The sequence below is a fragment of the Aquarana catesbeiana genome, linkage group LG01 (assembly GCF_042186555.1).
Source record: "Aquarana catesbeiana isolate 2022-GZ linkage group LG01, ASM4218655v1, whole genome shotgun sequence".
In the NCBI taxonomy this organism is placed as follows: domain Eukaryota; kingdom Metazoa; phylum Chordata; class Amphibia; order Anura; family Ranidae; genus Aquarana; species Aquarana catesbeiana.
The window spans coordinates 366,824,397-366,840,731 of NC_133324.1; the positions used below are offsets into that span (position 1 = coordinate 366,824,397).

The 16,335-nt window shown below is 43.0% G+C and overlaps 1 protein-coding gene across 1 annotated transcript in view; it reads left to right on the top strand.

Moving 5' to 3' along the window:
• The first annotated feature begins 237 nt into the window (after positions 1 to 237).
• Positions 238 to 16,335, top strand: part of HSD17B3 (hydroxysteroid 17-beta dehydrogenase 3) — a 163,716-nt gene continuing 147,618 nt past the window's right edge. The window contains exon 1 of the mRNA XM_073627425.1: positions 238 to 539. Coding sequence (XP_073483526.1) covers positions 386 to 539 — 154 coding nt within the window. The 5' untranslated portion in view covers positions 238 to 385. The remainder of the gene's footprint in view (positions 540 to 16,335) is intronic.

Below are 16,335 nucleotides of genomic sequence, written 5' to 3' on the forward strand. Positions count from 1 at the left end.
GATAAAAGAAAAATATATTTTTCTACATAGAGGTTGCCCAGGGAAATTTGAGAATATTTGAAAAAGGTGGTTGGAGGCTCTTGAGCCTGATATGGAAAGAGATATATAACATGGGAAAGGGTAACGAGAGGAGAGGAGTGATTGAAGAGAAAAGAGAAGATTTTATTTTAATTTTCTTCTTATACTCTAAAAACTTAAGGAAAAAAGGAGGGGAAAAGGAGTAACCATATAAGCTGAACTGTAAGCCATTGCATGTTCTCTTGGGATACATGTGATTTCAGTGCTCTCTCCTTAGCAGTTGTTAGGCAAGAACTCTCCAGCAAGTAACTAAGGAGCGATTAAGAGAGTGAGGCAGTGCACTGTGTGCATCCAGGAATCTGCTGGCATGGAGCTGCTCATTCATCAGATTTTCACTGTCCTAGGACTTATGTTCTGCCTGCAACTTATCCTGAAATTTGTAGGATTTTCCAAATACATATTTCCACGACTTTGGGGAGTACCATCACCCTCCTTCTTTCAATCAATGGGAAGATGGGCAGGTAATAGAACTGCATATATATATATATATATATATATATATATATATATATATATATATATATTATCCCTACTGCTAATAGTTTTCCATATAAATGTGAAATACTAATACTTTTGGTGAGACTTTTAGATGATATGCATATATATATATATATATATATATATATATATATATATATATATATATATATATATATATATATATTTATTTATATTATCCCTGTTGCTAATAGTCTTTAATCTAAATACGAAATACTAATACTGTTGTTGAAAATTTTGAATGATATTAATAGGTCTACAAATATTCTTAACTCTTCAAATAACAATCCATTAAAGCATTTCAAAAAGGTTTTCCTTTCTATATTTATCATCATCTCCTAAGCAACATTATTATAAGCAAACCATATTTTGAATGATCCTTACATTTCCTTTAACAAAGTCTAGATATTGTATATGACATTTAAACATATTTGTAACATATAAGGTTGAAAAACGGTGTTCGTCATACTGCAAGCAATAACCATGTGAATATGTGACATCCCTTTGTCATTAACTGGGACAATGTGAAGATACTAATCCCCTGTTGTAGCAGGAAAATTTAGCAAGTTATTTAGGAGAAAAGAGTTTAGAACTTTGTAAATTCAAAGGATAATGACAAGTTACATTTTAGAGCAGTAATACTTTGGGAAGGAGAGTAGTATATGTGAAGAGTATACTCACTATACACTGCCCATGTGTAGACTTATTTAGGTATAACTACCTATTCTGAATTGTCAGTGTATATCCATTAAACATAATGTTGCAAGTGTCAGGAGCAATTGCTGCAGCGTTTCCAACTAGAACTGGACTGTTAGGAGAAATGCCTTTTAATGGCCAATGTTATGGTCAATAAAACTCTATTCTTGAGGTTTGCACACGAGATCTAGTTTGTATTATTCCTAGATATAAAGGACACGTTGAATACAACAGCAGAAGATTTACTGGTTTATTTTGTTTGTTTAGATTATTAAACTTGGCTGGCTTTTTTTACATTCCTTACCTTCTTTCTGTATTGTCTTAAATAATACTGAATCACGCTGACTAAGGGATTATGATACATTTGTTTAGTCTATGTCATATTAAGGAACAGCAAACTTTTTAATGCTGTTGTCTTAATTAACAGTATGAATAATATTTTGTGTCCAGAGGAAAGAAAATTCAATGTATAAAAGGATGTGTAGTTAACATGTCAATTATTGACTGACTGGTACTATGCATTTATAGTAGGTTATCTTTTTAAAAAAATGTTAGAATGGGTTTTTGACAAGGAATCTAGAATTGTTAAAATGTTAAACTGTAAAATGGTCCAACTGTTCATCCATGCTTAACAAATACTATTACGTTAAGAGTACAAATTATTATTATCAGATGAACTGCACATACTGTATTTACCATTCTTCCAATCTAAGCATTTTTTGACACATTCTGTATGATAACCTCTTGTTAGTACAAATTATCCAGAAAACAATAAAAATTATGGAAAACACAACAAAACAAAATGTAGTCATTGTATAGAGCTGTAAAGTATATCGATAGCCAAAAGTTTTCATTATGGTTTAAATTAAGTAAGAACTTTTCTTTTTTTTTTTTTTTTTTCACGCTAGGGAGATTTTTCCCCTCCTTCCTGTACTGGAAACACTACAGCAAGTGAAAGGAAATCCATAAAGTGAGGGTAAATCTTAAAGCGACCATACAAATTACATTTAGATCACCAACTTCGTAGAGCAAAAGACTGTTTCACTGAACTCAAATTGCATAGATTGTTAAATAGGCATTCACATTACAGAATTTCAGTAATCTAATGAGATTTGTACAGAGATTGTACAATCAGATTGTAACATATATGGCAAGCTTTAGTTCGTTTTCCCTTCACATCCTGTTATGGTGACAATGGTTGTTAGGACAAATAGGACACAGAGAAATAGAAACCTGACAGCGGTTTCAACCATTATTATTCTTCTATACAAAACTAAAACTATTGCCTAGAGTAACATTTTAATGTTTATGCATAGTTCATGAAAATTCTACTTCTCTACTTCTCTTCATATTTGTTCTCAAAATCAACTGTCATTATGGGGTTGATTTACTAAAACTGGAGAGTGCAAATTCTGGTGCAGCTATGCATAGAAACCAATCAGCTTCCAGGTTTTTTGTCAAATCTTAATTGAACAAGCTGAAGTTAAAAGCTGATTGGCTACCATGCACAGCTGCACCAGATTTTGCACTCTCCAGTTTTAGTAAATCAACCCCTATATGTCAGAAGGCATAAAGCAGCAAAGGAAGTAATGAGTCAAAGGACCGCTCTTTTATTTAAAATAAAAATTGTGAACAGGCAGGCTTTTTAATACAGAAGAGACATATTATGGCAAAAAACTAAACTCAGGGCTCTGAGCAAAAAAAAGAAAAAAAAAAAAAACTTATTAACTTCTCCTGCTGCCCACTCTTCTGATCTTTGCAGCAGTAATGGCAAATTTCCCGCTAAAGAATCTTCAGCAACCAATACTTTCTGCTCTCTGCAGTTCCTTCCGCCCACCCCTATGTTACTACAGAACGCAGTGGTGAGTTCCATGAGTAGATTGATCCACTCAAATTTGCAGGGGCAGCATTCATTTTATGCATTTGGTTGTGTCAGTTTCTGCCAATTGTTCAACAAGCAAATTCTTCTAGTTTTTTTTTAGAAAGTGGTACCCAAGCTATGGTCTTTCTTGTTGCTTTATACAGACACCTGCAATGAGGAGTCCCTGCATGTAGGGCTTTCTCATTGCTTTTTGCTCTCATTGTCTTTTGCTGCTCCCAGTAACACCAATGCTAGGGAGGAGAAGTGAGTATTACGGTTCTTCTTTTCAGAAAGCTCTTTAGTTTAGATCTCAGCTCTAGCAACAATAGCAGCGGGACCTGACATACAAATGCCTTCTTTAATATTAAAGAGGATGGAACCTATATGGAGTAATGATTGTAACGTGAAAGGTGAGGTTGCATCCATCACTACCCACTGCTCCAATGATCGGTTAGTATGCATGTATCCACAAAGCAAGGGCCATGAACAGGAAGGATATAGGTGGAGGTGTAATGAGCAACATATATAGAAGATAGGCAAGGTTGAGAAGAGAGAATAGTAAAAAGGGAAAGGTGCAGGTGGTGAAGTTGTCTCTAGAAAAGTCATGTGGAACCCATAGGATCCAGAGCTACTCATATTTTTTGTACTGTGCATTTTAAAACTCATGGCCATTTTCTAATGGGTTAAAAACCACATATTCATGTTATGCTTTACCTTCGCAATTGTGGGGATGGAGGGCCACTAGACTTCCACCTGAGTTTGCTTTACCATGGTGAACTAATTGTCAGGAAACAAAAATGTGAGTTCATACATTCTGATGGTCTTAAATTCAACAATGCTTCCTTGCGTGACTTTCATATACCCCTTCCCTGGATTGTGTACACAAAAAGGGTACATACTGGTCTAAAACCTCTTGATCTTGGGACATGTAGGTGGGTGCAGCGCTGGGACAGGGCCATCTAGACCCCAGGGCGAACATGCCAAACTGTGCCCCCCCAAGATGTATGAGCATTATGTGTTAGCAAAAATGCACCCCCCAAAAAGAAGTTGACCACTGATCTGCATGCTTACCCCATAAGCATACATTCCTCCTCCTCCCAGGACAAATCCACCCCCCTCCCGCTGAAATTCCCCCTCCCAGCACAAATCTTTGCACCCCCCACCCCTCCCCCCAGCTCAAATCCTCTCTCTCCCCAAATCCCCCCAGCACACACACCCCTCAAAAAAAAAAATCACTCCTCCTAGCACAAATCCTCTACTTCTCAACCCCCCCCCCCAAGTACACATCTTCTGCCCCCAGTCCAATCCCCCCCCCAGCACAAATCTCCCCTCCTAGCACAAACCCCCCCCCCCCCCCAATTTCCTCCCTAGAACAAATAACCCCCCAATCATCTCTACTGGCACAAATCCCCTCCCCCCAAAAAATTCCCTCCTAGCACAAATCCCCTCCTCTTCTACCTATCACCACTTCTAGTACAAACCCCCCAAATCCCCCCTCCTAGCACAAATCCTTTTCCCCCATCTCCCTCCCAACACAAATTCCCCCAAATCACCTTTCCTAGCACACACACCCAAATCTCCCCTCCTAGAACAATCCTACCCCCTGCTGTCCCCCAAATTCTCCCACCCAACACAAATCCCCCAACTCCTTCTGCTGCCCCCCCATCTCACAGTATACCACAGTGCCCAGGGCAGCCGCCCCTCCTGCCCATTGCACCACAAGCAATTTGTAATTGAATTTTATGGCAAATGCATTTATGGAGTAGTGAACTGTGGTCTGCCATATCTGCTTCCACACCTCCAGATCCATAACATGATGTTGCGTATAAGAATTGCAAGTAAGGCGTAGGAGTACATTAGTTTACAGAGTATTTCACATTGTCCCGCACCTGCAAACAGTGGCAGATGATGGGATTGAGAATCTGTTTCCGCATTTGTGGAGTGATCCACAGTAAAGTCTGTGCCAAGATAGGGTTGATTTCCAGTGCCTTTATGGAAACCCACTACGATGTCTAGGTTGAAAAAGGGTTTTGCAGGTTACACAAGGTCTGTCTTTGGTTCAGACAAAGGAGGGCAGTTAGTTCTGGACTACGCAAATTATATGAGGGGTACTTTAACCTCCCTGACGGTTTTCCGTCAGAAGCTCCGGCACTCTCCTACCAGAGGTGATTGCCGTTAAGAAAACTGCCTTGTACGTTATGTGCCAAAGGGAACAATCCTCAGTTGGAGCAAAGGGATGGACTGAAAGAAAATCTAGTAGAACTTACAGATCCCATTGAGGAAAAACTCTCTTATTTGGTGGGCAAATTTTGATAACTGCTTTTAAGAATTGTTTGATTAGCGGTTCCTCAGCCCATTTTAGTTTTGTTATTGCTGAGATTGCAGATATTTGCACTTTCAATGAACTAAGGCTAAGGCCCGACTGACCAACACCGATAGAGGTGGGGTTGCTGGATCGAGACCTCTCTCAGTTAGCAAGAGTGTGAATCTGTCCCAGATTTTGTTGTAGACTTTATTCGTAGTGGGTTTTCTGCCCCTCAGTAGTGTTGCAATAACTCCAAGGGAGCACCCTAAGTTCTCCAGCCTCCCCCTCTCAATAGCCAAACCCGAAGATCCAGCCTGCGTATGTTCGGGTGCAAAAACTTGCCTTGTACAAGTAGGTGTGGAAATATTGGCAGGGGAATTGGATGTTGTTTGCTGAGGTGTATCGCTAAGGGGAACTAAGGCCTCCATGGCCAGAACGGAAGGATGGCTATGACTGTTACCTGCTCTCTCAATATCGATTTGCGGTAGACCCCACTTGTGGACCAACTGCTCGAATACTCTGGGATGTAAGGCCCATTCCGTCTGATCCGGGTATTTCCGTGAAAGATGATCTGCTTGCGTATTCAACCTCCCAGGAAGGTAGACTGCTCTCAACGACTGTAGGTGTATTTCTGCCCAGGTCATTATGGGTTCTACTTCCACCATCAATGTATTGCTGCGAGTTCCTCTCTGGTGTTGAATATAGGCCACTGCGGCCCTGTTGTCCATTTGTAGAGTAACTGGGCGATTCTTTATTCTGTGGTGCAGAGTCTTGAGAGCCATGAATGCTACTCGAATCTCCAGTAAGTTGGAAACCAATCCCTTGGCAGGGAAGCTCCACTTGCCCAGGACTGACTGACCCTTGCAGTGTGCCCCCCAGCCTGCCTCGCTGGCATCGGTCGTAACAATGACCCAACTTAAAGGACCCAAGGGACGTGACTTTTTTAGGGATTCCACTCTCAGCCACCACTGCAGGCTCTTCCTCAGAACGACAGATACCGTTATCAGTTGTGCTAAGCTCTGCTTCCTCCACTGTGATAGGAAGCCTAGCTGAAACCGACAAAGGTGCCAGTGGGCCCATGGAACCATTGGAATGCACAAAGACATGGTGCCTAGAAGACTGAGGCACCGAGAGGCTGAAAGGTGACTGGAAGTTGCTGCTGCTAAAATTCTCCTCCTGATCACCGTGACCTTCTCTGGTGGAATAGACACAGATGTCTTCTCCGTGTCAAATAGTGCTCCCAGGTACACCAACTGTTGAGTTGGGATGGGATGGCTCTTTTTGAAGTTGATGATCCACCCAAACTTCTGCAGAGTGTGGACGAGGATCTCTCTGTGTGTTATTAATTCTTCTTGATCCCTTGCCAGTTGTAGGATATCGTCCAGGTAGTGGTGGACTCGAAGCCCCTGCACCCTGAGCGGGGCTAGCATCGCAGTGAGGACCTTTGTGAAGGTTCTCAGGGATGTGCACAGACCAAAGGGAAGGCTTGTGAACTGTAAATGCGTCTGGCCGACTGCAAATCTTAGGTACCTCTGGAAGGTTGGCAAGATTGGAATATGGAGGTACGCGTCTTGTAGATCCACCGAGAGCACCCAGTCATCCGTTTGTATGGTCTGAATGATGGTGTGAATGGACTCCATTTTGAATTTCTCCAATAGAATAAACCGATTTAGAGCCTTCAAGTCGGTAACTGGCCGACATCCCCCGTCCTTCTTGCGTACCATGAATAGGGTGGAGTAAAACCCTGAGTAATTTTCTGAAGAGGGAACCGGTATTACCGCTTTCTGCTCTTGGAGGGTATGAATGTATTGCAGAAGGATAGTTGCTTTTTGCGGCGACTCTGGAATTTTGGTGGGTAGAAAGCGATCTGGAAGGGGGGTGCTGAGAAACCTCCAGGAGTGGCCCTGTGAAACCGTTGATTTTACCCAGGCGTCTGTAGAATTTTTTTGCCAAGACATCTGCAAAGTGCGCCAGCCTGCCCCCTACTGGAAGCATCTGGGACTGCGCACCGTCAAAAAGATTTACCAGGCTCCTGCGGGGCACTCTGTGTCTTTTGCTTGTGGGCTCTAGAAAAAGATGATTGTGCCCCCTTCCAGCCGCCAGCTGGGGCCCTGGACTGCAGAGAGAATCTATAGTCTCTGGGTCTGTAGGAATGAAACCTACTGGAAAAAGGCTTTGACCTTCGCTGTTTCCTGTCCTGTGGGAGCAGACCAGACTTGCCCCCTGACATTCTCGAGATAGCCGACTCCATCTTGGCACCAAAGAGGGACTTGCCATCTTAGGGTATCTTGCACCAAGATTGCTTCGAAGAAGGATCCGCCGACCATGGCTTTAGCCACAGGGCCCTCTTTGCTGTTACTAAATGTAACACAGCACTTGACCGTGTCTATTGCTGCTTTCCCTATAAAATCAGCTGACACCTTCAGTTCATCCAGAGCCCGAACGATATCTGCCCTTGGTGTTCCCTCCTTTACTGCCGATTCAATGTTCTGAATCCAAACTTTGAGGTGAGGGTTATAGCTGGACGGCAGGCTGCACCCGCTGCCTGATAGGCCTTTTTAAGATCTAAGTCTATTTTTCTGTCCATCAAATCCTTGAAAGAGGACAAGTCCTCCATAGGTAGAGTCACATTTTTTGCCAAGCGGACGACAGCCGCATCGACCATAGGTGGTGAGTCAAGTGATATTCCCTCTATCTCCTGTAGAGGATATAATTTCTGCATACGGTTGAGTGAAAACCTCCTTTCGGTTCTTTGCCACTCCTGCTTTAGGACGTCTTTGATTTCGTCCATAAATGGAAAAAAGGTCTGACGTTTCTGTAAAAAAGGGTAATAGGATTTTGCCTTCTTTGGCACTTCCTCCTCTTCCCATGCGATCACCTGTTTTATTGCCAGAATGAAGGGTTCCACTAGAGAGAAACTGAACCCAAGTTGTTATGGATCCTCTTCTGATAAGGAGGAACTATCCTTTTCCACAGGCTGAGCAGACTGCAAGGACACCCCACTGGGCATGGTCATGCTGCTCGCTGAGGTCCCTGGCTGATCTTCCAATGGGACTCCTTGGACGAGTGGCTGGTCTGATGTAAACTCAGATAAGGAATCTCGTATTACCTTTTTTAGTAATGCTGAGACTTATGCAGTGTCCTGCTCCCTGTCCCCTGCAAATTCCTCTAGGCAGTCTTTGCATATCAGTTTATTGGATGGGGGACTGCGCCACAAGCCCAGCATGATTTCTTGCTGGGACGCCTGTATTGCTCTGGAGAAGAGGAGGCACGACGTGCTCTTTTGGATTTTTTCTTTGACCGGGAGCGACGTCTGGAGCTATACTCCTTTGCAGAACGCCTGTCCTTGAACTCCGAGAGCGTGAGCGTGCGGGGCTGAAACAGATCAAAGCAAACCGCATTTGAGGGCACTCTTTTAAGGTCACCTGAAAACTTATCAACTGGTGGTCCCCCTACCTTAAGTATTGAGGTTCTTGCATAAGTGGTGACTGACTCATGGTAGTAGAGAATAAGGGACGGCCAGTGGAAAAAGAGAGAAATAGCTGAAAGATAAACAGAGGGATGGAAAGTACAGAAAACTTTCCTACCAGTAGATGGCCATACAGAAGAATGCTGAGACTGGATCCAGGAACAAACTTCACAGTCTGAAGACACAGTCAGGAGGCTGTCTATTGCCCATCCCACAGCAGCCCACTGACACTTTTAAGTGATCCTGGGATAAGCAGAACCCGCCCCCAGGCTCCACCTGTTGTTTGTGGGCAAAACTAATCATTTGCCCAGAACCAAAATGGCGCCCGTTGGCCAGTGCTCATGTGCGAACCGGGTGCAGCCCTATGTCATAATCGGGAGCGCCCTAGGCCAGTAAATACAGTGCTGGGCGGCCACCCTACATCTATAGGGGGACCCTGACACCTACTGCATGGTGCGGTCCCCTCCTCACTCACCTGGAACCTACTAAAACCCAGATAAGAAAGGAGAAAAGCAGGAACTGAATAAAACAGGTAAAGACATAGCCTAACGGACAAAAAAGCCCCTAGAAAAGGAAATGACAGGCTGCCCCCCCAAAGCTCCTGGAACCAAGTCATGCTGCATGGCAGATTTCGTTCCTAAAGAGGAGACACTGCAGGGACCCATCAAGACCACACAGACGAGGGTCTCTCAGGCTTATTAGTGCGATGTTAGCAGCCCAAGCACTGAGACTACGCACTGGGAGAGGCTTGAACCCAGCCGGTATACTGCTCAGCGCCAGGGTGGGGGACATAAAATTCCTTACTTTATCATTGGTGCGTGGAGGTATGAGGAAAAAAAGAAGAATGGGGTGGCAGCTAACCATGCCTTCATTTATGCTATTCACTGGTCCTGGGGGAGTGGTCAAGAGGCGGAGCTCTATCACTAGTGTAGCGCTGGTAGATTTTCATCTACCGCTTATAGGTAAATTTAGTGGGTTATCTGTTTTATACATAGTCAGATTTAGCCTCTGTTCCAGTTTGGCTGAGTTGCATGTAGTTTCACACTGTGCCTGTGGGTGTCTTTGTCGCCATGGGTCGGTGTTGGAAAGGCAACGCGCTGAAGCGTATGGGTGCTCTTCTGTCCCGGAGATAACTCGGTGGAGGTGGTCTTCCGTGTTGCATTCTGGGAAAGGGTATTTATGGGACAGACGCCATGTTTTAGGGTCTGTTTCGTTCCACCTGCTGGCCCTCCTGGCCGACAGGTATGTGTTAGGAGTACTACCGCGTGCTCCTCCGACTGGGGCCTACCACAGCGGCAAGGGAATGGTCCTGTGCTGTCTGTCCTACAGGAACAAGCTGGACAACTGAGAAGATCCCAGGGGAGGACCCATCATGGAAGGATCATGCAGAGTGCTGGTCTGGAGAGGGGCCTGGTGACTCAGTTGGAGGACGCATCCTAAAGTTAACCTACCGCATAGTACTGCCGGGTCGGCTTAAAGGTTCTAGTGCTGTGTTTGCTGTCCATCATAAACCATTACATCCTGTGGCAGAGGATCGTACGGGTTTCTATTCCATTCAAGTCTGTGGCAGAGACTTTTGTTCGTGCTGCATGCCGGTTGCTAGGTTAGTGAGAGAAACCTATCCGGGCGGGCAAAGATTCAACTCTAAAAGGAGAGTACATTCATCTACAAGATTCCAATTCATAATACTACATCAAGAAAAGGTATTTGACCTTCCCTGCAACTCTTCTTCTACCTCTTTCCTGCTACTTCCTTCAGTTGCTCTTTATTAAAGCATTGGAAAAGATACATTGTCTGGTGTCTACACTGTCTGGTATTAAACTCAATGGGACCCTAGACCCGGTTCTGGTGAAATTGAGGTAACAAAGGTGACGGTAACAGCCCGCTTTAAACCAGCAGCTCCACCGTGAGTTAGTGCTACACTAGTATGCTGCCATGTTGGCGTCAGGAAAGTCTGTTCACTTTACAAGCTAAAATGTTAAAGCTAAAATGCTGTTTTTTTTATTTTTCTTGCACATGATTGGATATTCTTTGCAAAGTGAAATTTCACCGCATTCACTAAGCTCTGGGGAAACTTTCCTTACAAAGTGCAACTTCTCTTGCAAAGTAAACGGCCTATTTGCCTTTAGTAAATTAACCTCTACATATCAGAGATGTCACTTTGGTTATAAGAATAAAAAAATCTCAACCCAACCAATAAAATCCAACAAAGACCTTAACATATTCATCTAATTTCAATAGATGTTTTCCATCTCTTTAAATCTGTAGATTTTCATAAAAAAATACATAATGATGCTACTATGAAGGCTCTTGCTTGCTATCACTTTTTGTTATGGAGTTACAATTATTTCTCAATAAAACTCCAGCATTGTCACTACTTCACACATAGTCCTGATGGAAACTACAAATGGCCATGCCAACACATGTTGAGCAGGCATGGTCTACCATAGCCAGGTTTCCGACTTTAAACAATTATCTGCTGCAAGGACTGGAGCGAGTAAAAAGGGTGGAGAAGTTCAACAGCACAGAGAACAACAGATGTAAAAAAAAAGGGAAAATAGTATTTTGGAAAAAAATCAAACAAACATTTAATTAGGGTTTGGATTTACTTTAAGAACACATCAAGAATCTATGTCCGGCTACAGAAATGGCCAGTAAGACTGAGGGAATATCATATCAGAACTGTTAATTATCTTTACCACCTTCTTTGCTACAATCCCAAAAAAAATCATGAGTACCTTCTTCATCAAGCTGTTATTGTACTTATGGTATCTAAAGCTGTTGCTTTAGCATGCAGGGGTCTCAAACTGGCGGCCCTCCAGCTGTTGCGAAACTACAAGTCCCATGAGGCATTGCAAGGCTGATAGTTACAAGCATGACTACCTCAGGCAGAGGCATGATGGGGCTTGTAGTTCCGCAACAGCTGGAGGGCCACCAGTTTGAGACCCCTGCATGCTATCACATTTTGATTAATCAAGCTGTAAAACTCATTTCCAACTACTTATATCATCATATAGCCCAAAGTATTCCTGTATTCCTGGTCACCAGAAACTGTGCAACTGAACCTATGAAAACTACCTGACCTGTCATTGTATTAAAAAAGCTTTTCTGGAAACTTTCATAATTTAGCAACAATGCTTGACCAGGAAATGCTTTTTCTTTATAATTGCATCCTAAGGAAAATAGTTTTCATAGATTAATATTAACAGACAGAACACATACTCTGGGTAACAGAAACGATAACATGTTTATAACACTTCTGCATTTAGAAGAAAGCAGGTGAAAACCATGAACATCTTCAAAGCAAATGTGGGACTATTGTCAATAGCAACTAATCAGGTTTCGCTTTTCCTTTAGGCCGGATTCACATATATGCGAATTGGATGCAGATTTCCCCGTATCCAGTTCGCATGACAGGAGAATGTGACCGGCTCACACAGCCAGTTCACACAGCTTCGGGGCGGCCACGGTCGGCATTTGGAAAGGGTCCTGTACATCTTCTGGTGTGATTCAGGTGCGAATGCAGGCAAAAATTCGGACCTGATTTGCACCTGAGTCGGTAAACAGGGATGCACCAGACCCCATGCTGTGAGCCGTGGTGTGAACGGAGCCTTAAACTAAAGAATTATACAGGAATTATGATTAGTTGATACAGGTCACACTTTTGTTCTTTATTTTTTTTCTCCAGTTTTTATGAGTCAGTCCCAGTTTTGGAATTACATGAGATGAGAAATATAAGGATATGTACTCATGTTACTACATGTGTTTAGGACCAACCCTTATTGTCCTTAAATTTCTCTATTTAAAGTGGGAGTAAACTCCCATCTCTGATTTTTACATATAGGTAAGCCTATAATAAGCCTTACCTATAGGTACTGTAAATATCTCCTAAACATGCACCGTTTAGGAGATATTTACTGTACATGCAGCCGATGACATCACTCGCTCATGCTCTCTGAAGAAATGGCCACCTGGGCTGTTCCTTCAGAGTCCTGTGCCGTAAACGGTGGCTCCCGGAAAAAAGACTGGATGAAGATGGGAGCGACTGCAGCAGTGACAGCGTGGCACCAGAAGGCTTCGTTTTCAGGTAAGTTCATGCAAGTATATGATGCATGCTAGCACATTATGACAATACCTTGCAGGTTAGGGAAAAAAAAAAAAAAAACACCCAGCAGTTTACTACCACTTTAATTTTAATTTTTTTTAAGCCTTGATTAATGATAATGCCCCGTACACACGGTCGGACGTTGATCGAACATTCCGACAACAAAATCCATGGATTTTTTCCGACAAATGTTGGCTCAAACTTATCTTGCATACACACGGTCGCACAAAGTTGTCGGAAAATCCGATCGTTCTGAACGCGGTGACGTAAAACACGTACGTCGGGACTATAAACGGGACAGTAGCCAATAGCTTTCGTCTCCTAATTTATTCTGAGCATGCGTGGCACTTTGTGCGTCGGATTTGTGTACACACAATCATAATTTAACCAAACGGATTTTGTTGTTGGAAAATTTTATAGCCTGCTCTCAAACTTTGTGTGTCGGAAACTCCGACGGAAAAAGTCCGATGGAGTCCACACACGATCGGAATTTCCGACAACACAATCCGATTGTACTTTTTCCGTCGGAAAATCCGACCAAGTGTATAGGGCCTAATTGTCTCTAGTTTCTTAATTTTTCTCTCCTTTTTTTCTGCTGATTTTTTTTTCTTTCTTACCGTGTGCATGAAAACCATTTTTAAAATTGTATTTGTTGGATTCATGTTTTTTGTATCTTGGTATTAAACAAAAATCAAGTTTTTCTGAAAATGTCTTTATTTAAAAAACTCACCCCATGCTTTGTTTCAGAAAGTTAGGGGATGATTTACTAAAACTGGAGAGTGAAAAATCAGGTGCAGCTGTGCATTGTAGCCAATCAGATTCTAATTTCAGCTTGTTCAATTAAAACGTTTGTAACCTTAAAAAAAAAATAAAAAAAATGGATCCTGTTCTTTTAAAGCATTTTATACAGCACAGTGCCCTGTGTCATGTAATTTTGCCCCCTGTATCACCTGAAATACCTGGCTGATCCTGCCAGTTTCTGCCCTCCCCTCTGTAAACTAACCATGGTTTATCATGGCTGCTGAGCCCTGACACCGTGGTCAGTTTATGTGCCTCCATCATCCGCAGCTCTCCTCTCTCTCTCCTCTGTCCTCCTCTCTCCCTCCCTCCCTGCCTGTCAGCTCCATCTACTCCACGATCCTCCCCTCCTGTTGGTTAACCCCACTGCATGTCCTTTATTAACCACTTGACTGGACACTTAAACCCCCCTCGTGACCAGACCAATTTTCAGCTTTCAGTGCTCTCACACTTTGAATGACAATTAGTCAGTCATGTAATACTGTACCCAAATGAACTTTTTGTCCCCTTTTTTTTATACAAATAGAGCTTTCTTTTTGTGGTATTTGATCGCCTCTGGGTTTTTGATTGTTTGCGCTATAAATGAAAAAGGACCGAAAATTTAAAAAAAAAACGCATTTTTCTTAGTTTCTGTGATAAAATTTTGCAAATTATTAATTTTTCTCTTATAAATTTTGGCCACAATTTATACTTCTACATATCTTTGGTAAAAATAACCCAAATTAGTTGATATTATTTGGTCTGTGTGAAAGTTATAGAGTCTACAAATTGTGGTGCAAATCATAAAAAAATGATCACACCTGATGTACTGGTGGCCTATCTCATTTCTTGCAACCCGAACAAGCCAGGGAAGTACAAATACCCCCCAAATGACCCCTTTTTTGAAAGTAGACATTCCAAGGTATTTAGTAAGATGCATGGTGAGGTTTTTGATGTTGTCATTTTTTCCCCACAATTCTTTGCAAAATTAAGATTTTTTTTCCAGAAAATTGTCATTGTAATAGGTTATTTCTCTCACATGGCATATGGATACTACAAATGATGCCCAAAAATACATTCTGCTCCTGCTCCTGAGTATTATGATACCACATGTGTGGGACTTTTTCACAGCCTAGCCACATAGAGAGGCCCAACATGCAGGGAGTGCTATCAGGTGTTCAAGGAGCATAAATTACACATCTAACTTGTTGACTACCTATTACACTTTTGAAGGCTCTAGAGCACCAGGGCAATGACACATGACACTGATGTGGCACTGATGACAGATGGCACTGATATGTGGCACTGATGACAGATGGCACTAATACGTGGCACTGATGACAGATGGCACTAATACATGACACTGATGTGGCACTGATGACAGATGGCACTAATACGTGGCACTGATGACACATGACACTGATGTGGCACTGATGACAGATGGCACAGATATGTGGCACTGGTGACACGTGACACTGGTAACAGATGGCACGTAACACCAACAGGTGGCACTGGGGACAGGTGGCACTGGGGGCAGGTGGCACTAATAGGTGGCACTCCGGACAGATGGCACTGACAGGTGACACTGGGGACAGATGGCACTGATAGGTAGCACTGGGGACAGGTGGCACTGATAGGTGGCACTGGGGGCAGTTGGCACTGACAGGTGGCACTGGAGACAGATGGCACTGTGGGCATGTGTGTTTGTGTGTGTGGGCACTGTGTTTGTGTTCACACTCATGCTGCATCCGGAGGTCGCTCTCCCTCCTCACACGCAGTCTCTGTGTGAGGAGGGAGAGCCGGCGATGAGAGATGATCTGATATGTTTACATATCAGATCATCTTTCATTGGACACTCAGATCGAGTGCTAAATGGCCGCTGTGGTTGGCCATTTAGCACGATCTGTGATTGGCTGTGTCCAAGGGACACGGCCAACACAGAATTTTCCTAATGCGTGCCCACGGTGGCGTGCAGAGGGGAAGTAAACAGGAGGACGTCCAGGGATGCCCTCCTGGCAATTGAGCGAAAGACGGCTACAGCGCAGGCAGGAAGTGGTTAAGAAGAAGCCAATTTGTACCTTATAGCAGAGCGTCTCCAGATGATCATGTGACTGCTCGGCTCTCTCTCCTCTCCTCTAGGCTGACGTCAGCGGGAGTTCTTGGCCCCTCCCGCTCTAGCTGTCAGACTGGGAGAGGAGAGAGCAGAGGAGTCATGTGAGCGCTGGGAGACACTCTGATATAAAGTACAAATCTGCTTTTTTTTAATAAATGACATACAGTGGGGCACATGTTATTATCTAACAGAGTGGATTGTAGAGACATAACAAGTGGCATTACAACCACTTTAAGCTTTGAAAAAAAACTGGAAGCTGATTGGTTTCTAGGAAGAGCTGCACCAGATTTTGCACTCTCCACTCTCTTTATTTTAGTATTGGCCAGTTAATTTTAATGATAATAAGATCATAATAAGATATGCTTAAGATATAAGATAATAAGAACACTTGGAAACATTGTTACAAGTTTGCAGCTTTTATTAAATCAGTAGA